Raw genomic sequence first — 25656 nt, forward strand, 5'->3', positions numbered from 1 at the left:
ATAATTTTTCAATTAATATCGAATGAACCACATACATACAATTTGTATAAAAGGCCGAGGGCGGACCTTTTCTTATAGAGCCAGGCGGACCAAATATGTTATCGTATTTGGTCCGGCCGGACCTTTAAACGAGGCGGACCAAATATTATGCGACACCGGTCCTTCGGATGAGAACGTATAAACCGAGGCCACATGTCGCAGTAGGTGCTGGCACGAAAAAGATCCCTCCCTGCTCAATGGCCCAAAGTACTAGTTTAAGACAAAATCTCCACCGGCATGTGGTGGCGTCTCCAAATGAGTGAAAAATTCTCGAGAGGGACGTTCAACAATAGATACAATCAATCAATCAACCAAAATTAATGCAACTTCAATAAAATTGCTACTAAAGACAAAATACAAAATGGCATGATGAAAGCTACATTTATTTCAATTCAGACCTGAAAATTTTCAATTTAACATGTGATTAATACATTTATAAAGATCACATTTATATACAAAGTGAGATTTTAGTAGTCGCCACCTCTGAATAACAGTAACGTCATTTAATGGATACACGCCGTCATACATTTAAACTATTCTCTACTGAGAAGTTGATGGCTTGTTTTAATACTACCCCCAACCGAGCCATCAACTTCCAAATAGAGAATAACATTCAAACGTGTCCCAATAAAAAAATATTTGAGATTCACGAACACGTTCATAAATTTGTTATTTTAAAAGAATTCTTGGTATGTTCCATCGTAAACTCATTTGAGTCACTCCTTTTATAATTAAGTCCTCTGTCACTCAATATTCCTTTAACAGTGCACGAGACAAAGTTGTCATATCCCTTTCTATAACAGATAACTCATGTCTTTTGATAACATCAGACACAAGATACTCCTATACGTTTCCGTCCGACCTCTCATCTTTTGGTCTTCCTGTCTTCTGCTAATCATTCAATGACCCATTCAACCTTCCCAAAATCGCCGAAACCATTTTTAAACACGACTTTTATATATTCTTTTCACTGCGAGTCTGAATAATCAAAGTAAACTGTCTCTACTAGTAATTTCCCCATTTTCATGTAAAAATGCAAAATGCATTACAGCTTGTTGCGACCCCCCCCCCCCCAATACTTTTACACCTCCTTTGTTCAATGCATCAGAGTAAAAGACAATGTTTATAATAAGAAGAAAAAGCAATGCCGTCATTTAATTTTTAACTATCATTAAATATGACGTAAATTTTGTCTTTAAAAATGATTGGCCAATTATATATATAGTAGGCACGTTCTTAGATATTATAGTGTTTGTCTCTTTCATCCTACAAAATATATTCTTCAAAATGTGACGTTTAGTTTTGACGCGGCGACAAAACGTGACGTTCAGTTGTGACGCGGCAACAAAACGTGAAGTTTAGTTGTGATGCGGCGACACCCCCTATATATGTCTTATTTTTGAAACAGCTATAAAATGAATGAACTCAACATTATAATATTAAACCAAAATGTCAATGTTAATTAGATTTTTATATGTGCATATTTTGATATGTTACTTAGTATATTTTAAATAATATGACGCCAAAATAAAAGATATGGACAATGTGACATTTTACATTTGAATCAAGCATCGTGCATATACTGGTAGGATTTACATTTACATGATATGTTTAAGGTTACGGAAGATGCATCTCTGTAATTTGGCCTTTTCACAGAATTGTAAACTTGTTGGGATTGAAGATCGTACATAATTTCAGCTTTCGACCGTCTGTGGTTTGCTGTCGTCTAATTTTGGAGTACAAATCCCAACAGCGGTACAACACAATGAGACTGAAAGATGTACCAACAGCAGAAATTATGGGGGAGTAACCATCCGTTGAAATTCTATCATAATCCCAGATTAAATCGATGGCATCTTCAACTTTCCTTACCATTCGGTTAGCCATAACAAATTCAACAACAGCTTTAAAAAAAGATGGTTAAATACTTGATAAAAGAAAACCTCAATTCGATAACAGGAACTCAGTATTATATTTATATTTTTTGCATGTATTTACGACTGGAATTGACGTTCAGCTTAGCAGTGACATTGTCTTACCGGCCAAAAGCACACTTATCCCCCCTGTAAGGACTCGGGAAGAATTTCCAAAGTTTAAAAGCAGGAAAAAGAAGCCAGTCACACAAAGACCCAAAGCAGAAATGCCCTCAATCTTAATTTCCGTCAGGTCAGCTAAAAGAAGGAATGAAATATTATTAATATAAGTTAAATGTTAAGTTTTTGCATTACGTCACGATCTTTTTCGACAGATGCATCCGGCGTAAACAATTTACGTGATTGGTCAACTCATATTATTATCGACATGGAAATAGTCTGCACGAGCAACCAGTCAGGGATAAGAAGAAAGTTCCAGTTGTAAAGCGGTTAGGAGGCGTGTACTATTTACCTTGAGCACAGCTGTCAATCTAGATCGTGACTTAACGTAAAAATTCACACTTAACTGCAATCTATAATTACTTAACTATAGCCTTACAATAAAGACTTTCTTTAAAAAATAATGCAAAATAGACTTTTGCCAATTGATGCATTCGAGTCAAATTTATTTTTATTAAGTTGGAGGAATGAAAGATTCTAGTTTAAACGCGAAAGAAATATACTCTTTATTTGATTATGTTAGTCGTAAATCTTTCACAAAGCAATTTAAATTGCCTGGCTTCAATTTAACGATTGTTGACTTACGTATACTGTTTCTTAATTTTAGGGGTAGTTTCTCATAATCCTCTTGTACGCATGCTCCAGACTCACATACAGTGACGTAAAAGATGCCCATCTCTAGAGAATATTTAGTCTGAAAAGATTTCGTAAATTATTTTGCAAACTTCAAAGTAAATACATGTATATGTTTTCAGAATCTCTATTTAGTTCTTTACGAGATAAAGTCAAAGCATTGAATTACATGTAAGTGCAATCAATGGAATATATAACAGTATGACTTGTTGGATATTACTGCTCATGCAGTGTTTTTCCTCCATTTTTGTTTCTGTTTACGAGTACTACCCTAACAGATTGCTAGGTTGCAAAAAAGAGTAATTTATCCAGCTTAAAAAACAGAGTGGTTGTAGATAAAATATAAAGCATTCATTCAATCAAAAAATCTAAATAATATTTATCAAAAAAAAATTTATAAGCGGAACTTTATTTTCGCGAATTCAATTTTCATGCTTAATATCATTAAGAAATAAAAATAATGGTTAGAACTTAATTTTCGCGAGCAGATTGTTTATCGAATCGTAAATTCTAGCGACTAAAGCATGATTTACAATATGTCAAAGATCTTATAGAGGAAAAGAAAAACAGATCTGATTTCTTTTTCGTTTATTTCACATTCCTGTCAATGTTATCTGATCTATCTAATAACTTTGCTTTTTTTTTGGTTCGTCCTCATTCGCCCTCGTCAGCATGCATTCGATCGTTATATCACCCCCTCGCGTTAGATGCGTGTGCTTGTCGGTAAAGCCACTATAGGGTGGACTATTGGTAAATGAAGATGAAGCCGCTTTACGATTTGCAGACCTTTATTTCTCGTTGGGTCGGACAGTATCAAGGACAAGCGCGTCCCTATTCCAACCCCTCGAATGTTAACAAAAATTTGTATTTATACACTTGGTTGATAATTGACAAGTTTGAGTAATATATGACATGAGTTAATTTGATTTACAAGTAGATTATGATTTAAATAAACAATAATTAAGTCACACAAAGCACGGTCCATCTGGTCATATCTGTCATGGCTATTTAAGATAATTAAATATTCAAAAATAAATAAAACTGACAGATTGAAGCAAATATGACAACTCATTAACTTAAAAACAAATGTAAGAATTTTAAATTGAAAATATGCAAAGAATTTTCAAAATGTCCGTTGGTACATTTTCATATGTGACAGTTAGTAAAACTTGTTTATTTGTTGTTGGGTTTTTTGTCCATCATCCCTCCTAAATCTTTTTTTTGGGTAAATTTTCTTGAATTTACCTGAGAAATTAGTTACACAATCTGAAACAATTTTTTAAATTAATTTACATCAAAAAGGAAATACACATGTAGTTGCAATGTACATGTAGTTTTCAGATCATTTAACAAACGCATTGGCGATTTTTTATACCCACATATAAATCTTTGCTTAAGAAATTGTACTTATGTATTTTATGCTTATGGTTTAAATGATTACATAATCCTTCTTATTTTGCATCATACATGTAAGTATCTTACATTATGATAGATTAAATTTCAATTAAAAATGTGTACTGAGGACAGTGGAAGTCACATATACATGTACGCTAGGCTATAAATATATCATGATAAACATTCAAAACGTTTTGTTTAAGGAATAACTGTCTTACCTTTCGATTTCATGTGATCAATCGATTGGCTTGCGTGATAATTTTATGCATAAACGCCTTCGGCCAATCGATTGATCATCGTCATGAAATTGAAATAAATCTGACAGTTATTCCTTATTCTGAAATGCTTTGATATCGCCAATCCTGCACGTGGGTTTTTTTTTTGGAACCCCGCTAATACAATGATGGGGAATTAAAGTACATTAATTTACAATTTGTAATTTTATCTCGGACAAAGACATCGGAAATGTAAATATTAATGAATAAATATCGATTTTGTTAATAAGGTTTATTACCGTATATTCAGAGGTTCAGGTTTACTGTTCAACAGAGGGGGTACAAGAGGGTTATATTAGAAACAACGAAGAAAAGCATGTTATTTATCAAAGTGATTTGTTTGGATAGAACTAATACATGCATAAGCATATATCACTGTTAGAAACAAAACAATCGTAATAGATGTATCTTCTAAAACATTTATTCTTGAAATACTGAATGATTATTCAGAATCAAGGCAATGGATATTCATTTTCACATCATTACTTGAATAGACATCTTATCAAGCCGAGTGAACATTCAGCAGCATTTAAAATAAAATCCACTCTTCGACAAACACCAAAATGACAGCAGAGACATAAATAACGTTTTTATTTATGTCTATGATAATGGTCACATTCTTTTGAGTCATGTTTCGTAACCTGTAACATTATGAATAAATTGTAAGTGACATTGGTAAGTCATTTCTTGACAAAAATAATAACTAGATTTTATGATGTAAATATTTCTTTTTGCAATGTGCTTTTATCATTATATAATATACTTTTAGTTACTTGACCCCCTTTCTTTAAATATAAATTTCATTTCCATTTCTTTTATTTGATATACATGCAGCACAACAAACCCAACCCATCCCTCAAACAGGTTGCCTTTTGAAAAAGTTCGTTTACGAGTTTTTTTTCCATTATGCTTGTCAAAAAAAAATAATGAAAGCTGCTGAAGGGTATTTAGAGATAATGTAAACTTATATGAGTATGATTCAAAATTATGTAATTAGTATTATGCATTACGGAAAAACAGATCTTAAATCATATCATTTCAAAGTAGAGACTTAACATAAGTAATTGCTAACAAATTCTTTTGAAATAATGTTCCAAATCAAACTACATATATGTAATCATTTGTGGTCCACTGTTATGTTTTTATAGCAAGGTTGTAACATGACAATAATTTTAATTGTTCAATACTCTTATTTTAAACAAAATTGTTAGAATTTAAAAAAAATAAAACAAGCTAGCAGCTATCATGACTTTGGGTCATTTAAATAGTTTAAGACTGATTGATTAATTTTGAGATGGACCCATTTTCGCACATGGAGCTCCTACCTTTTTGTATAATTTATTTAAGTTTTAACATTAAAAATAAATCAATATTTTTTTAAAATACATTCAGGTTTTGTAGAAGAAGAAATGGTTCCTTTGCGTCATACAGGAAGAGAAGAGGTTACTTTGCTGCATAGAGGTGAGATGTAATACTCATATAGAGAAAGATTTCTTTTTGTTTTTCTGCTTCTACGCGTTTGGTTTAAGATATACTAGGTATGGCAATAAGCACAAAAAGGAATTAATCTACATGTACCATTTTGAGTTGAATTCATTGGGATTAAGATAAGACCATAACAATATTTTCTTAATGCATGTGTATACATGTACATATAGTGTCGATTAAATTAATATTTATATATATGATTGAAATTTCAAATTTAATTGCATATACCAAGAGCAAATTAGTGAACACTGCTTCATATGATTCTCATATGATCACTGTTTCATATGATTCTCATATGATCACTGTCAAATATTCATATGATTTTTACCTGAGTATAACAAAGGCAAATTAGTGAATATGGTTTCATATGATTCTCATATGACAAATATCAAAATATACATATGATTCTCATATGCAGGGCCTTTCTTATGAGAATCATATGTCAATACAGTCATATGATATTCATATGTGTAAACATATGATTCTCATATGATTTGCCACATATGCTTCAAAATCTTGCGATACATATTCAGTATCTTATGCTCTATATTCAAAATCTTATGATGTATATTCAAAATCTTGTGATGTATCTTTAACAATCTCGTGATCTGTACAATAGTATTGTATTATGAGTAATATGTTGCAATAGTATTCTAAGAAAGTAAGGACAATTTTCATTGGTTAGAAACAATGAAAGTATACATCACATACACTCCAATGACTGAATCACATGATAAGACAGTCTAGGCGTTTCAAAGACATACCTGTGTAAGCTTATAGCAATTCAATATAATATCTTGCCTTATGAACATATACAGGTTGTGCTTTTGTATGTTCCAATTTTATAACTAACCATCCGGGGGTGACAATGGCCCCGAGCCAAAGGCAAAAAGTAAGAGATACTAATACCAACACAAGCACTGCTGATGGCCTTTTCTCTTGCATCCCAACAAACTGAAATTGAATATGATTGCGAACATTGTGGAATTAGACATAATTAGAGGAACAAATATGTTTTTTTAACAATTAAAAGATGTGTAATAATGTACGCTAAGTGTACTTTTCTTTACTTTATTAAGGTATTCTTCTCATTCAACAAAATGTTTAGGCTTAAAACATTTTACACATTTTATCATTTGTATGTATTACTAAAATTCAACTTAAAAATAATTAATGATTAAATAAGACAGTAAGACGTATGTCGGAAATGTCTTACATCAGATTTTTACAGTGTAGTTAAACATTTGTTCTATGAAAGCATTAATTCCTGACAAGTATCAAGATGGAATATATATATTGTACTTACCTAAGAAAGAATTCCACGTAAATTGTAACCCCGGATGTTATGCTGCAGGTCGATCATTAAATAAGTCTACCTGTGTTCAACATGCATATATACATTTGATTTTAGAGATAGTTTAATTTTTACGTCAAGAAAAATACCCTTAATTTGAATTTCTCCTGCAGCTACACGTGTTTCTGATCTTTCTTTTAAAACATAAAATTTAATGCACTAGCTGTAAGAAAAAAAATAGAAATAAATTTTATTACATTTAACCAAGCAGAAAAAGGTTATACCTTTCATTTTCTACAAAACAAATGGTGTACTATGTAATACATAAAATGAATTTTAGAAAAGGTTGAAACAAGTATGTTCATATATTTTTTAAGACAAAAGTGTCATTATGTTTCATCCGTTTCAATTTCTGACATAAAATAAAAACAATCAAAATTTCTGTTCGAGAAAATAAACAGGAAAAGACAGACTGGTATAATTTTAAAACTAATTGTTACTACAAATAATCCAAAAGTTAAAGATATCTATATTCGTTATGAAGATAGGACAATTATGTGTTAAAGAAAGAATCTATATATAGCTATGAGGACTTGCAGAGCCGTACTTGTACGAGGGTTGTCCGTAAAGTTCGTGGACAAGCCAAAAATTTGATAAAAGTTGGGTCATTGATATTTATTATTGACATATTTCTAATCCTTTACTCAATGTGAATTAAATAATGTTAAAATTTAATCAATTTCAAATGTTTAATTACAATTATGGCTTCATAATTAGCTTTGGAATGGAGACCCGGAGCACTGCAAAATTTTAATTAAAAAAATATTTATCACTTTTTAAATTTCATTTGTATTTTAAAAATTTCTTTTCTAATCTGACAGAATTTTACATTGTGAGGTTGACAGAAGTTATCACGTCAAACCTGCAAAGTTTGAACGTTCAAAGTCTCAAAATGGCTGAGCAATCAGCGTTAGAACTTATTAAGACAGGATCAGAATTGTTCAAAAAAGAGACGTTTTCGGAATAGGTGGAGCAGTGAACAGTGATAAAATTCTGCGTGGACACTGGAAAAACACCTACAAAGACCAATACATTCTGTAAACAATCGGGAAAACATAGTAAAAGAAGTCGTTCACTAGTTTTTAAGTGGTATATAATATTTTCGGACGGAATGAACAGTTTACAGGATGACATGCGTGAAGGAAACCATTATTCCGAGATTGCAATGCTGTAAAATATGAGTTTCGTAACGTGATCATGCCGTATTTCCGTAAATGAAATCGTCTTGACACGGACGGTGGTTAGATGATTGCAGGATATGATACAGGCATGGTTAAATATTATTTTAAGAATGAAACCTGAACATTTTGTGCATATTTTTATGACTGTTCAAAACGACATAGGAAATTGTATTGAGTTAAACGCTGACAATGTTGGGAAAACTTACTACTGCCCGTATTTAGCTTTTGACGTCGGTAACGTCAAGAATTTTCGTTTTTAGTGCTCTGGGTATGAGTGTGTGTCTTTTTTGTATCTTATGAAATTACAACTATTTGTGCTTTGTTTTTGTTGAAAACTTGCACATTTATAAAATGAAACATGAATTTTAATGAAAATAATAGTTTCAAATAGTTTGTCGATGTTTGTCCGTAAATATCAATGTTGTCCACGAACTTTACGGACAACCCTCCTACATTGTATGCTTACATACATTGTAATGATAATTAATTTAATCGGTGAACATTTTTAGATTGTTAAATTTGTGTAATGTTTATATGCATGCAAAATTGGTGATACCACAAAACATTGATTGAGGAATTAAATACACGTATACATGTACTTAAAAAATGAAAAAAAAACTCAAAATATTGACCCTTAAAACACCCCGATAAAATTGGGTTTGCAAAACAAGTGCATAATCCCATTATGTAAATAATAAATTATATCTTCATGTTTATATAGGTGATTTTTATGATCAGTGCAGTGTAAATTTAATTATCTGATTTCTTTTAAAGAAGATTTTTAAAAAATGCAGACGTGGGTAAACTTTAAACCTTGGCTTTGGCAATAAATAAGCACTTTACGAGAATTTCTATACATGTTTTGATAAAGCGGTATTTATATCAGTCCTCTTTTTGTTATATATAGCTATTTTATATTCTTTACATCAATTGCACATATTTTGAATAGGATACATAATTAAAAACAAAAGATCGTATATTTTTTTATTTTATTGAACGTACGCGTTGTACAAAATCTGTTAGAAAAAAAATTGGGATAACACGCTCTACCATTGGCAACCTAAAATGTTAGTAAAATGTTAGTAATAAAACATTATACACTTTCCAGGATTAAGGATATTAAATTTTGTGGGGTCGTTGCAGATGTAATAATGTGTTAACCGAGGTTTAAAAAAAAAGAATTATTGATATGAAGAAAAATCAAAATTCAGTTGATAAACTAAAGAGAATGTGATGTGGAACCCTTCGTCACTTTCCTATTTTTAATTTTTCGTCTTATGCAAACATACAAAAATATAGACGTTAAAATCTGATTTCAACTTGATTTGTCTCCATCAAATCTAATAAATAATACCTGGTCCTACACACTGACTACGAGAGTTGATTCAAAAGTCGCCGGCGTGGTGCAGTGGTTAGAGCGTCTATTCTACAGTCGCGGAGTAAGGGTTGATCCTTATGTCGCGGCTACGAATCCCACTAAGGGACGTGGAGTCTGGTCCTTTGGGTGAGACCGTATAAACCAAGGTCCCTTGTCGCAGTAAGTGCTAGCTCCCTTCTCAATGATCCTGAGTGCCGAGCATAGAACAAAATTTGTAGTTCCCCAACGGCAAGTAGTAGCGTCTGCATATGGGCGAAAAATTCTCGAGAAGGATGTTAAAAAATATAGATAAAATCAATCAATCAACCAAAAGTATGTGAATTCAACTAAATTGAATCATGATGAAAACTATATTTATTTTAAATCAGACCTGAAAATTTCAATTTAACATGATTAATACATTTATATGATGGCATTTATATACAAAGTGTGCTACCGCTTGGAAGTCGCCGCATCTAAATAACGTCATATATAATGGATACACACCGTCATACATTCCAACTATTCTTTACTGAGATGTTGATGGCCCGTTTTAATACTCCCCACAACCGCGCCATCAATACCCAATAGAGAATAACATTCAAACGTGTCCCCCCCAAAATATTTGAGATTCACGAACACATTCATGAATTTGTTATTTTAAAAGAATTCTTGGTGCGGTCCATTGTACACTCACTCCTTTAACAATGAAGTCCTCTGTCAATATTCCTTGATCAGTGCACGAGACAAAGTGTTCATATTCCTTTCTATAACAGATACACTCATGTCTATTGATAACATCAGACACCAATTATTCCTATACGTTTCCGACCAACCTCTCATCTTTTGGTCTTCCTGTCCTCTGCTATCCAATGGCTCATAACCCTCCCATAAATCGCTAAAATTATCTTTAAACACACTTTTTTCATATTCTTTTCACTGCAAATCTGATTAATCAATGTAAACTTTCTCTACTGATAATTTCCCCATTTTGAAGAAAAAATGCAAAATGCATTACAGCTCAATGCGACATCCCCCCATTTTGACACGTCATTTGTTCAATTTCTCAGAGTAAAACACAACTGTTTATAATAAAAATAGCAATAGGGTCGTTTAAGTTTTAGCTAATCATTTAAAAATAAAGTAAATTTTGTCTTAATAATGATTGGCCGATTAGGCATGTTCTTAGATATTATTAACGTGTTCGTCTTTTTCATCCTACAAAAAATATTCTTTAAAACGTGCTGTTTAGTTTTGACGCGGCGACAAAACGTGACGTCTAGTTGTGACGCGGCGACACCCCTATGTCTTATGTTTGAAACAACTATAAAATGAATTTAATTCAACATTATTGAACCAAATTTTCAATGTTAATTAGATTTTTTATATGTGCATATTTCGGTATGAAACTTTATTTCAACTTTATTATTTTATAATATGACGCCAAAAATACAAGATATGGACAATGTGATATTAATTTTTAATCAAGCATCGTACATAAACTGGTTGGATATTCTTGGTACATTTATATGATATATCTAAGGCTACAGATAATGCATCTATGTAATTTTGCTTTCTACCAGAATTGTGAAGTTGTTGGGATTGATGATCGGAAACAATTTCAGCACTCGACTGTCTGTGGTTTGCTGTCGTCTAATTTTGTTGTACAAATCTCCCCAAAGGTCAAGTACAATAAAACAGGAAAATGTGCCAACAAAGGCAATGATGAGGGAGTAAGGGAAGTCCCATGAAAAACTATCATAATCCCAGATTGAATCGATGGCATCTTCAACTTTGCTTACGTTTGTTGTTGTATTCGCAATGGCCATTCGGTTAACCATAATAGATTCAACAGCAGCTTTAAAAAAGAAAACTTCAATTCGATAACAGCTACTCAATATTATATACATTTTTTGCATGTATTTAATGATGGAATTGACGTCCAGCTTAACTGTGACATTGTCTTACCGGCCAAAAACACACTGATCCCCCCTTTTACAACTCGGGAAGAATTTCCAAAGTTCAACAGCAGAAAAAAGAAGGCAATCACACAAAGAACCAAAGCAGAAATGCTCTCAATCTGAATTTCCGTCAGGTCAGCTAAAAGAAGAAATGAAATATTATTTATTTTAGTTAAATGTTAAGTTTTGTAATACGTCACAATCTTTTCGACAGATGCATCTAGCGTAAACAATTTACGTGATTGGTCAACTAACATTATCAATATTGACATGGAAATAGTCTGTTGCACGAGCAACCCATCAGGGATAAGAAGAAACTACCAGTCGTTATGCTTGCGGTTAGGAGGCGTGTACTATTTACCTTGAGCGCAGCTGTCAATCTAGATGGTGACGTAACGCAAAACTTCACACTTAACTGCAATCTACAATAACGCAACTATAGCCTAACAATAAAGATTTGTTTCTTAAAAATGCAAAATATTGATGCATTCGAGTCAAATTATTTGTGCAAAGTTGGGGGAATGAAAGATTCTTGTTAAGACGGGAAAGAAATACACTCTTTACATGATTATGTTAGTTGTAAATCTTTAACAAAGCAATTTGAATTTTACGTTTTCAATACTTTGTTTTTCCATTGGTGAAATTAGTTAGAATTAGAGGCGCGTTTGGTCGTCTGCCTGGGGCAGCATGGCGTTGCGGATAATACAAGTCATGCCAGTATCAATCCAATTTTAAATGTTAAGTCATTTGTCATTCTAACTAAAGAATAAAAGAACTAAAAGACATATGTAAGAGAGCGGAAAAACTAACTTTATCGTTCATTAATAAAAACTACGACATATCCGAGGTGTTTATTGTCTTCAAATGTACCTTTACGATGAATAGAAAAATACGATCACCAGTAGATATAAATTGATACCGTTGTCATATCTAATCTTGATGCAAATAATGTCCACAACAATAAAATATTTCATATGCATTTTGATAGGATTTGTTCATCGACATTCAACATTTTGTTTACATAATAATGTTACGTTTGTCCCAGAAATCCCGCGAGATTTGTTCTGTGACAATTTTGATGTTTTACTACCTTACTAAGTCAGATTTATAGCTATAATGTTAATACCTTATGCCTATTATACTTGTACTTACTTCCGAAGTCATTTTAAAATAGTACAAAGTTAATATTTCGATTTTACAGATGTTTACCTTTCACTTCTTTAAGTAATTCATTGAACCCGCCATATTGTCAGTCACACCAAACGTAATATGTATTCTATAATTCTATTGGTTAAGAGACTTAGTCCTAGCCAATCAGATTAGGCATTTATTTTTAGTGTATAATTGGCTTACTCTGCCTATATATAGAGCTACTCAAGTAGTAAAATTCACTCTGCTAGGGGTCAAGAACGCAAGGTTCGTGCTTCTTATGAACTTCAAGTTCGGTAGCAAATTTATGTAGTATAATATAGATACCCATAGTAGAGTCACTCATTTATTGGTTCAGGGTAGAATTAGATATCCCTTACCTTATTTCAGTTACATATATTGATAGGTTATCCCTATGTTTATTTTTATATAGGCCTACATTCTTGGGTGTATGGAAGCTCTTTAGTACAATAAATACATATTTTTGAAGTCACATTCTCCCCCTATATTTTTCAATTATTTAATTATTTTTGGATAAATCCATTTGTTATATTTTTTTTGGAAACATTTTGCTTTTTGTTATCAACTAGTCTAAAGGCCTATTTTTACCTTTGTTATAATTTTACCTTTACAAATCTTTTCATTTCAAAACAAGGTGTTGATCATAACCTGGGAATCACAAAAGAACCTGGGTAGATAATTTAACCAGTGTAGCCCATATATATATTGGTTTAATAAGACTTTTCCAATCCCAAGTACTATAATCAATAGAGTATATTGAATTAAATTATTACATCAAAGTTAGGACTTGTACTTTGGGAAAGGTTTGTCTTATTTTAGTCCCTTGATAACACTGGTACCCGTTACATTTTTGGTGCCTGTGAAACCAGGATTCCTAGACAGAAACCATGACTTCACCTTTACCTCCCTTCCATACATCCACACCCAAAGATAGTGGAGCTAGGCCTAAAACTCATATTCAAGGTGCCCATACACAAGAGTTAGAAAATAGTCTTTACCCCAATTTTGTAGCCCTTGAAAAAGAGCCTGATAGTATTGATGAGAGAAAGATGGACAGAGAGTTTCAAGAGATGACTGAAATCTATGAGAGAGTGAAGAAGGAGTATGAGAAGAGAAAGTCAGTGACTCAGAATGAAAGTGCCAAGTTAGGTTGTTCTTCTGTTGATAAAAGTACCAGAGTAGACAAGAAAGTCAGTTTTAAGGATTCAACTCAAGGTTCTCCTGTAAGTTTAGGTGCATCTTCACATAGTAGGGAAACAGAGATGGATGCATTACAGAGACAAATTAAAGAGTTAGAAATTCAGGAATTAGAGTTGTCCATAGCACTGCATAGGTCACAGTTAGATGCATACAAGACTACAACAGATACATCTACTCCAACAGGCACAACTCAAACAGCTAGGACGACACCTACACAGTTAGGCATACTACACTCTCTTCCTTCATCAAGGAAAAATAGATTTGCATCAGTAGATACATCTAGTGTCAATAGGTCAGATCATAGCAATCCTGTCAGAAAGGAAAAGGAACCTGATAAATTTGATGGTAGATCAGTAGAGTGGAAAGACTTTATTGTGCATTTTGAACAAGTTTCCTCCTGGAATAAGTGGTCATATCATGAACAGGGACAACAGTTAGTTATGTGTTTAAGAGGAGAGGCTCAGAAGTTGTTAGGTGATCTTACAGTTGAACAGAGGTCTGATTATGATTTGCTTAAATCTATTTTGACTAAAAGGTTCAATCCACAAGAGTTAGTTATTGCTCATAGGTGTGAGTTTAGGTCACGTAGAAGAAAGTCTGGTGAGAGTCCTTCTGACTTTGGTTATTCTTTAAGAAGGCTAGGGTGTTTGGCATTTCCTGACATGACATATAAGGATAGGGAGATCAATGTCCTTGAACAGTTTATCAATGGTATAGGTAATTCTGCCATTCATGACCATGTCATTTTTCATCATCCTCAGTCATTAGAAGCAGCTATATCATTAGCAATTGAGTTCGAGGCTGTTAAGGGTTCTCAGTTGAGTATGTCAAAACCAGTGAAAGTAGAGGGTGTAAATTTGGTGCAATCTAAGTCAGACAGTGGTCATCAACAAACAGATTCCATACAAAGTAAAGATAAACAAGACTCTCCACTTGAGTCGAAAAGTTTGAGTGAACTGTTTAAGACATTAGAATCTTGTGTAGAGAAACTGTCCAAATCAATCAATAGAACAAACAGAGGGGGAAAGAAACATTCAGGGAAAATGTCATATACAGAGTGCTATAACTGTCACAAATTAGGGCATATAGCTAAAGATTGTCCCCACAAAGGTTCAAAATTTTCTACACCTGCAAAGACAGACAAACAGACAAATCAGGAAAACATTTAGGGGTTGCTCTAGATGCCCATAGTGTGACCCAGAGTTGTAATGGAAAAGAGGGCAAGAATATTAAAATCAATATTCTCGGAAAATCTTGTTTATTGGCCAGTTGTTCTGTAGAGAATGTTGTACATAAGTTTTTAGTTGATACAGGTTCAGTGGCTAGTATTTTATCCAAAGATGTTTTTATGACTTTGAAAAATAGGCCAACATTGGTAGAAACAGATTTAAATCTTACTGCAGCAGATGGTGGTAAATTGAACATTTTAGGCACAGTTGACCTTCAGTTTAGCCTTGGGAATTGTAGCTTTTGTCATGAGTTTATTGTTGCAGAGGTAGATGACCTCAAGGGTATTTTGGGAATGGATTTTCTCGAGCAACATAATGTGACAATTCAGGTTGCACAAGGCTTACTGATGTTTGCCGATCAGCAACATGTTCAGTTAGAAAGAGATTACACTCCTGTATGTACTAGGGTCAAGTTGTCTAAGAAAGTAGTCATTCCACCTGATAGTGAAATCATTGTACCAGGTTATGCTGTAGGTGTCAAGGACACATCTGTAAATAATCTAGTTGAACCATTTCAGTTTCTACAAAAGAAAGGTTTATTAGTTGCCAGAACCTTGGTAAATCCAGAAAGTATACAATTTTCGGTAGCAAATATCTCAGATAGGCCAATAAAATTTGACAAGCACACCACTGTAGCTTCCTTACAACCTGTAAATATTGTACAGTCAAATACCAATAGTGAGATAGATGTTGACAGTTCACGAGAGTTACCAGAACATTTGCAATCTTTGTTTGATAGATCTTCCAAGTGCTTGACACAAGAACAAAAATCAACTTTGTTCGACTTGCTAGTTTCCTACAAGGACATATTTGTTGGTCCGGATGGAAAATTCGGTAGAATTAAATTAGTCAAGCATAAGATAGATACTGAAGACCACAAACCTACTGATACCACCTCGTAGGTTACCATTTGCACAGAGAGACATAGTAGAAAAAGAAATTCAGAAAATGTTAGATAACAACATCATAGAGCCTAGTGAAAGTCCAGAACATTTGCCAATCTTATCAACCATATTGACAAAAAATAGATAATCGGTAGACAAATGGTTTGACACAAGAGTGAACTTAAAATCGTTTTTTTTTTAAACAAGTCTTTGATAAGTAGATGTAAAGTTGTATGGGGGCACTAACAGACGACAGCTTCAAGAATCTTAGCATTTATCTAAAAAGGGGCCACTTTGATTGTTCAAAACTATATTTGTTGGTCCTCATTTATTATTGGAAGTTTTCAAGGAAAATATGTGTAGTACATAATTATATAAATTAGTAGACACTAGGCGAAGGGCCAAGGGGAAGATACTTATTTTGAAGATATATACATCACAAACCTATAAAGGTTTATGATCCCCTCCCCCGTTTGTAACCGACACCTATGTATTGGAAGTAGGATTACCATTTGCACAGAGTTAGTTACATAGTGAAAGATAAATAGCAAATAAAATTCCTGAAAATGTTAAGTGTCTACATAGAACATCATAGAGCCTAAGTGAAAGTCCATGGTCTGCCCCCTTATTATTAGTAGAAAAGAAAGATAAGACATGGAGATTTTGTGTTGATTATAGGCAGTTGAACAAAGTCACTAAAAAGGATGCTTATCCTTTACCTAGAATAGACGAGTCATTAGATGCATTAGCAGGTGCCTCATGGTTCAGTACTTTAGATCTTGTCTCGGGTTATTGGCAATGTGAGATGGAAGAGGAAGACAAACCTAAAACTGCATTTACTACTCACATGGGTTTATTTCAATTCCAAGTTCTACCTTTTGGAATTTCTAATGCCCCTAGTTGTTATAAGAGGTTAATGGAACTAGTTTTAAGGGGTCTTAGATGGGAAAAATGTCTTTGTTATCTTGACGACATCATTGTGTTTGGTTCCAGTTTTGAACAGGCAGTAGAAAATTTGAAAATAGTATTTGATAGGTTAAGATCGGCAAACTTGACACTTAAACCATCCAAGTGTGATTTGTTTCAACAAAAGGTCTCTTTCTTAGGTCACGTTGTTTCAGAGCAAGGGATTCAATGTGATCCCGAGAAGATCAGCAGTATTTAATCTTGGCCAGCTCCTAGTAATGCTACAGAAGTTCGTAGTTTCTTTGGGTTTGCTGGGTATTATAGGCGGTTCATCCCAGATTTTTCAACAATTGCTAGTCCTCTGACATATTTAACTAGGAAAAAGGCAAAATTTTTATGGACCCCTGTACACCAAGTTGCTTTTGACAAGCTTAAAGAACTACTTACTACTGCTCCCATTTTGGCATACCCTGATAATCATTCAGAGTTTATTCTAGACACTGACGCTAGTAACACTGGTATAGGTGCTGTCTTGTCTCAAATACAAAATGGTGAAGAGAGAGTTGTAGCATATGCTAGTCGCACCCTAAACAAACATCAGAATAAGTACTGTACAACATACAAAGAGTTATTAGCAGTAGTTACATTCATCAGACAGTACAGACATTTTCTTTGGGGTAGGCACTTTACAGTTAGGACTGACCATGCATCATTAATCTGGCTGAAAAACTTTAAAAACCCTGAAGGGATGCTGGCTCGATGGCTTTCTATTTTAGAAACATACGATTTCAGTATAGTACATAGACCGGGAAGGTTTCACGAAAATGCAGATAGCTTATCTCGTCGACCTGCCAGTTATTGCAAACGTCAAGACTGTCCAGATTGTCATGTAGAGAGTCATAGTTATGAAGGGGCAATGTCTAACCATAAGGGTTCTCATACTGAATCCGAAACTGGTAGAGTAGCTCCTGTAAGGGCTTCTAGTAGGTCCATTAGCGATAGCGAAACAGATATGAGATTCTTTTCATGATAATGACACAAATTGGTTGCACACATGGTCACATGATGAGCTTAAAAACATGCAACACGAAGAACCTGCAATTAGAGAAATCATTAAGTTCAAAGAAGTTTACATTACAAAACCACCTCGTCACACTGTACTAGATGCATCCCAAGATTTAAAAACATTATGGGGTTTATGGGAATCATTGACAGTAGTTGAGAACATTCTGTATTACAAGTGGAAAATGTCAAATGATAGAGAAGTTCTGTTGCTTGTAGCTCCTAGGGAAATCAGATTGACAATATTTCAACAACTTCACAATAATAGAACTGCAGGACATTTAGGTAGGGAGCGTACCCTTAGGTCCATTAAGCGAAGAGTGTATTGGCCAGGGATGTCATCAGATATCAAACGTTGGTGTGCACAGTGTAATACATGTGCTAGAGCTAAAAATGGTCCAGGTTTCGGGAGATCCTCTCTTCATCAGTCTATAACAGGTGCTCCATTAGATAGAGTAGGAGTTGACATTGTAGGTCCCCTCCCAGTCACTAGTGATGGAAATGAGTACATTATAGTTCTTTGTGACTATTTTACTAAATGGGTGGAGGCATATGCAGTTCCGGATCATCAAGCTTTGACAGTTGGAGATAAAATTGTCTCTGAGTTTATTTGTAAGTTCGGAGTTCCTAGGCAGATTCACACAGATCAAGGTCGCGAGTTTGAGTCTGAGCTCTTTTCAACATTGTGCCAAAAGTTAGGGATAGAAAAAACAAGGACTACACCTTATAGGCCACAGTCCGATGGGTTGGTCGAGAGGTTTAATAGGACTTTACAGCAAATGTTAACTAGCTATGCAAATGACAACAGAAATAATTGGGATGAGAATTTACCATATGTTCTCATGGCTTATAGATCATCAATACAAGAGAGTACTGGTTTTTCTCCCAATATGCTCATGTTTGGTCGTGAAAATAATAGTCCTATAGATCTAATCATAGGTAATCTTCCTGACACCCCAAATCCCATTTGTCCCAGTGAATATGTAGAATGGTTGAATGGTGTTTTGACTGATACTCATGATTTTGTACATAGGAATCTAGAACAAGCTGCTATTAAACAGAAGAAATATTATGATAGGGGTTTAAAACCAAGAACATTTTCAAAAGATGATTTTGTCTGGAGATGGTATCCTCCAACAGCAGGAGTAAAGTTAGGTCTAGGGTGGATAGGTCCACATAATGTTATAGACAAAATTACAGAGGTGACCTATAGAATTAAGAAAACCCCAACTAGTTCATGTATAGTAGTGCATGTGGATCACCTGAAACCTTATGAGGGTGTGTCTCCACCAGACAGCTGGATACTAGTTACTCCCCCTGAAGACACAAATTCAGATTTCGAAATTACCCCTTTAGAGAATGAATTCAGTAGTGAAGATGAATTTGTTTCATCTCCTTTAAGAGACCCCAGTCCAGTAATTAAGAGGTCCAGAGTTGGTCGAGCTATAAAGCCTAGGGATATCTATTCTCCCTGAACCAATCTCTTTTTATTTTTTTAATTATACATATTTATAGACAAGTGGATATGGTATATTAGTTGATAACATTGAGACTATATTTCCAAATTTGCTCAATTTTTCACAAGCAGTTTCTTTGATATCTTCATTCAAAGTTTATATTTTTATCAGTTCCATTTTTTCTTTTCTTTCAAACTTACAGCTGATTCTGATTAAATTATTTGATATAGTCAATGAGAGATGCTTCATTTTTCATGAAACGCCGTAGTTGACCTAGTATATAATATCTAGAAGTCAGAACAGTACATCTGTCTTAAATCATTTAATTTATCTTACTTCAGTTTTATAGATATGATTCATTGATAGAAACTACAATATATTTGTGGTTCAGTAGATGAACAGAGAAATTATCTTAATTTACTGAGTTAGATTACAATCCAGTAAGTTAGACATCATGATTATGATAGAAGTTATGGAAGTACAACAGTAGAGATCTCTACACATGCTAAGTTTAACTTATACCGGTATATTTATTATTAACTTATTAGCGTGTTCGATGAATAGTCATGATATATCTAACTTAACATTACATTCCGTATTAAGTAATCATTCGCTTAGGTGGAGCTGAAGAAAAATATTAATTTTATATGTTGAATAATATTTTGTTTGAATCTTGTTTTTATTAGTATGGAAGACGTTCTTAATGTTAATGTTGATGAAGAAGAACTGAAGGAGTTGTTACAAGAGGAAGAAGGTGATGAGTGGCCAGAAAAGGGAATGAATTGTCCCGCCCCCAACTGCACTTCAAAAGACCATCATTTCCAGCATCTAGGAAATTACAAAGCACACTTCGACCGCTTTCACAAGGAAAGGATACAGCTATTCAGTTGCCCCTTATGTCACGTGAAAGATGCCAAGAGATCAGAGATTACCAGGCATCAAAGGAAACAACACAAGGACAAACTTATGGGACAAATTCCCTGGAAGATAGTGACAAATAAGAAGTATGTGAACCCTGGATCTTTCAAGTGCCCACGGAAGAGAATCCATAGGGAAGAAAGGGTAAAAGCCAGGTTGGAGAGGCAGCAAAGCCTACCTAGAGAGCCCCTCTTCACACTCAATGACGACTACAATGCCAGGGATCATCGGTATCCAGATGGAGGATATAAACACTAATTAACATAAAATTTATCTGTTTACATTTACACAAAAATTGTAACTTTTGTTTTAAGGGGGGAGGAATGTGAAAATTTTGATGTTTTACTATCTTACTAAGTCAGATTTATAGCTATAATGTTTATACATTATGCCTATTATACATTTATTTACTTCCCAAGTCATTTCAAAATAGTACAAAGTTAATATTTCGACTTTACAGATGTTTACCTTTCACTTCTTTAAGTAATTCATTGTACCCGCCATATTGTCAGTCACACCAAACGTAATATGTATTCTATAATTCTATTGGTTAAGAGACTTAGTCCTAGCCAATCAGATTAGGCATTTATTTTTAGTATACAATTGGCTTACTCTGCCTATATATAGAGCTACTCAACTAGTAAAATTCACTCTACTAGGGGTCAAGAACGCAAGGTTCGTGCTTCTTAAGAACTTCAAGTTCGGTAGCAAATTTATGTAGTATAATGTAGATACCCACAGTAGAGTCATTCATTTATTGGTTCAGGGTAGAATTAGATATCCCTCACCTTATTTCAGTTACATATATTGATAGGTTATCCCTATGTTTATTTTTATATAGGCCTACATTCTTGGGTGTATGGAAGCTCTTTAGTACAATAAATACATATTTTTGAAGTCACATTCTCCCCCTATATTTTTCAATTATTTAATTATTTTTGGATAAATCCATTTGTTATATTTTTTTTGGAAACATTTTGCTTTTTGTTATCAACTAGTCTAAAGTCCTATTTTTACCTTTGTTATAATAAATTATAAAACTTTACAAATCTTTTCATTTCAAAACAAGGTGATGATCATAATCTGGGAATCACTAAAGAACCTGGGTAAATAATTTAACCAGTGTGGCCCATATATATTGGTTTAATAAGATTTTCCAATCCCAAGTACTATAATCAATAGAGTATATTGAATTAAATTATTACATCAAAGTTAGGACTTGTACTTTGGGAAAGGTTTGTCTTATTTTAGTCCCTTGATAACACTGGTTCCCGTTACAGTCGCAAGTGGATTGTTTATTGAATCGTAAATTCTAGCGAATGAAGTATGATTAACAGTATGTCAAAGATCTGATATGGCAAATGTTAACATATCTGAATTTTTTTGTAGGTTAATTCGCATTCATGTCAATGTTATCTGATCAATCTAATGATTTTGCTCTTTTTGGTTCGTATTCATTAATCCTCGTCAGCATGCAATCGTTAGTCAAGCTTTTTGCACATCATCCCTCCTAAAAGAGAGAGAGTTTTTTTCGGGGGATAATTTTTTCTAAATTTATGCGAGAAATTAGATGCACAATCTGAAACAATCTTTTTTCTTTATACAGCAAAAGGGAAATGGTTGCAATATAGATGTAGTTTCAGATCATTTAACAAACTGCATTGGTGATTTTTTTACACCAACATAAACGTGTAAATCTTTGCTTAACAAATTGTACTCATGACTTTTATGCTTATAGTTTAAATAAATATATATAAATTCATCTTTTTTTGCATCATACATGTAAGCATTCTATGTGAGTTATCTTATATCAAGATAGATTAAATTTCAATTAAAAATATACATGTATATCGAGGATGGTAGACATCACATAAACATGTACATATACATGAACTCTAGGCTATAAATGTGTCATTTATAGCCTAGATTTATTATTAAGATTTATTAGATTACTAGATTTATTTATAACATTCAAAAAGTTTTGGTAATGAATAAATGTTGATTTTGTTAATGAGGTCTATTACCGTAGTGTTCAGAGGGTCAGATTTACTGTTCATCAAAGAGGGTACAAGAGGGTTATACTAAAAAAAGAAAGACATGTTAATTTATCACAGTAATTTGTTTGGATAGAACTAATTATAAACATGCATCACTGTTAGAATCAGAACAATCTTAATAGAAATTGTATCTTCTAGAATATTTATTCTTGAAACTGAATGATTAATATTCAGAATCAAGGCAATGAATATTCATTTTCGCATCATTACATGAACAGACATTTTATCAAGCCGAGTGAACGTTCATCAGCATTTTTAAAAATGTAATGTACTCTTCGACAAGCATTATAATCGCAGCAGAGACATAAATAATGTTTTTATTTGTGTCTCTGATAATAGTCACAATCTTTGAGTCATGTTTCGTAACCTATAACATTATGAGTAAATTGTAAGTGACATTGGTAAGTCTTTTCTTGACAAAAATAATTTGATGATGTTCATATTTCTTTTTGTGATGTGCTTTTATCATTATATGATGTACGCGTGTCATTATGTGATGTGATTTTGTCATTGTATGAGGTGTGTTTTTGTCATTATTTGTGGTGTGCTTTTGTCATTTTTGGTTTACATACTAAGTCATTACATGATGTGCTTTTATCACTACGTGATGTGATTTTATCATTATGTGATGTGCTTTTGCCATTATGTTGTATGATTTATTCATTATACGGTGTGCATTTGTCAATATGTGAAATGCATATTTCATTCGATCGTGTATGTTCAAAAGCAATTACGTCGTGTTCAAAGTTAAGTGTGTGGTGTAAGTTATTAATACATCTTTTCGTCGTGATTCACAATTTTTATCGTGATAGAAACATCTTCCTTCTTCATTTACAACAGTGGATAATGCAGACATTCAAACATAGAAATTGCATTTGAAAAAATCATTTTTTTCGAAAATCATATTTAAAGGACGTACATGTAGCATCACTTTTGGAAAGTTTGTTTACGAGTTTTTTCACTTATACTTATGAAAAGAAATTAAATTCAATAAACTTAAAACCATTATATCTGTTCAATATAAATTTATGGTATTTTAATAAAATATTTCAATCAATAAATCCATATCTGATTTATGTTTAAGTCATCTTATGATGAATATATGCAGAAGAAAAGAAGATGGGCATTAACGATATCAACAAAATGTTTTAAAGCCTCCACACCACAAAAAGATGTTTGCATAACATGCGATAAATTCAGGACGTAATTGCTATTGAAAGTACATAATTTATGAAATGTGCACGTCATATAATGATAAGTACACACCACATAATGACTGAGTCACATGATTAGACAGTCCAGGTGTTTCATATATATGTGTAAGCTTATAGCAATTCAATACAATATCTTGCCTTATGAACTGATACAGGTAGTGCTTTTGTGCTTTCCCATTTTATGATAAAGCATCCGGGTGCGACAATGGCCCAAAGCCAAAGGCAAAAAGGAAGAGATAATGATACCAACACACGCACTGCTGATGGCCTTTTCTCATGCATCCCGACAAACTGAAATTGAATATGATTGCGAACATCGTGCGATTAGAGGAACTTATAAGTTTATACAATTCAAAGATGTGTAATTTGTGTAAACTGAGTTTACTTTTCTTTACTTATTAAGGTATACTTCTCGTTCAAACAATGTTTAGGTTTAAGGTGTAATATTCTCTGATAAGAGAGATAACTTTCTGAAGACATTTTTACATGAAATTCAAGGAATTTTCATGTAAGATTTTACTTATTTCATTCATGAGGACCATTTTTTATTCAACTCGGTCAAATTTGTTCAATTGTCAAGATGTTGATTTTTAGTTTCTATTGCCAATATTTTTACTAGTTTTTTTTATATTAGGGTATACAAACCATTCACACTCAGTTCCTTTAAACGGTGTAAATTGAAATATTTCTATCTCTCAGGCCGAACATATAATTCATGTAATTGTTACAGAAATTTTAGATGCAGAATTTTTTATCAGCATTTAATCAATATCTTTTTTTGATAAAATATTTTTAAGGGCGAAAATGGAAAGACAACTATTGTTGACGGATGCGTATTATTTTACAAATACAGAAAACAATTTGATATTCTGATTTAAAAAGCACCGCGTCAATATTTTCCAATGAGAATTAGATAGGTATGAGTGTGAACATTATTAGTATACACACCTTTTATTTTTAATTATATTCTGAGATAAAAATAATATATCTTTCTATTTACCATAACAAATTTTCTTCACATCATGATTTGACATATCATTGATTTCTGAAAAGTAAGCAAGGCTTCACACTTCCAAATATTTTCCATTTGAATCTAATGCTACTGCTGTTAAAGAAAATAAATATTTGGAAGGGGGCGAAATTTGGAGCAGAGGGATATTTCACCTTAAAACATTTTACACATTTTATCGTTGGTATATATAACTAAAGTTCAACAAAAAAGTAATTAACGATTAAATAAGACAATTAAACGTACATGTATATCAGAAAAGTTGTACGTAAGATTTTTTTAGTAAAACATTTGTTTTATGAATAGTATCGTTTAAACACGAGTGAAAATTATATAAGAAAACTGAGTATCATAATGGAATATATATATTGTACGTACCTAAGAAAGAATACCACTTAAATTGTAATCTCGGACTTTATGCTGCATGTGGATCATTTAAACGCGACATCGAATAAGTCTACATTGTACCATTGTTCAACATGCACATAATTATATACATTTGATTTTAGATATAGCTGGATTTTACGTCAAGAAAAATACCCATAATTTGAATTTCTCCTGCAGCTACATGTGTATTTGATCTTTCTTTAAAAACAAAATTTAATGCACCACCTGTTAGAGAAAATGTAGGGAAAGAAATTATTACATTTAACCAAGCAGGAAAATGTGTGATACCTTTCATTTTTTACAAAACAAATGGTGTACTTAGTAATACATAAAATGAATTTTAGAAAAGGTTGAAACGTTCATTTATTTTTTAAAAAAACGAAAGTG

At 32.9% G+C, this 25656-nt stretch overlaps 1 protein-coding gene across 3 annotated transcripts; it reads right to left on the reverse strand.

The window, feature by feature from the left end:
- Positions 1-420: 420 nt before the first annotated feature.
- On the reverse strand, positions 421-25423 carry LOC134231910 (uncharacterized). 3 transcript variants are annotated; one of them, XM_062713863.1, is made up of 6 exons: positions 25261-25423; positions 24012-24164; positions 22627-22683; positions 2718-2826; positions 2079-2210; positions 421-1943 (listed from the first exon to the last, which is right to left on the reverse strand). In XM_062713863.1, the coding sequence occupies exons 2-6, from the start codon at positions 24153-24155 to the stop codon at positions 1690-1692; spliced, it is 696 nt and encodes a 231-aa protein (XP_062569847.1). In that variant the 5' UTR covers positions 24156-24164; positions 25261-25423; the 3' UTR covers positions 421-1689. The 3 variants fall into 3 exon arrangements, with proteins under 3 accessions (XP_062569847.1, XP_062569849.1, XP_062569848.1); XM_062713865.1 differs by having other exon boundaries at positions 421-1810; positions 25261-25422; XM_062713864.1 differs by lacking the exons at positions 22627-22683; positions 24012-24164; positions 25261-25423 and adding exons at positions 6725-6877; positions 7230-7447.
- Positions 25424-25656: the final 233 nt, after the last annotated feature.

This window comes from Saccostrea cucullata, unplaced genomic scaffold (assembly GCF_032062105.1).
Source record: "Saccostrea cucullata isolate Sc308-1 unplaced genomic scaffold, CSIRO_AGI_Scuc_v1 ctg4267, whole genome shotgun sequence".
Classification (NCBI taxonomy): Eukaryota; Metazoa; Mollusca; class Bivalvia; order Ostreida; family Ostreidae; genus Saccostrea; species Saccostrea cuccullata.

Excerpts from the sequence above, each read along its gene's own strand:
- LOC134231910 (XM_062713863.1), bottom strand. The coding sequence starts at position 24,155 with ATGCATGAGAAAAGGCCATCAGCAGTGCGTGTGTTGGTATCATTATCT. Across the intron at positions 2,827-22,626 it reads CTGACCCTCTGAACACTACG|ACTAAATATTCTCTAGAGAT; the intron begins GTAATAGACCTC and ends AAATCTTTTCAG. Across the intron at positions 2,211-2,717 it reads AAAATTAAGAAACAGTATAC|CTGACCTGACGGAAATTAAG; the intron begins GTAAGTCAACAA and ends TCCTTCTTTTAG.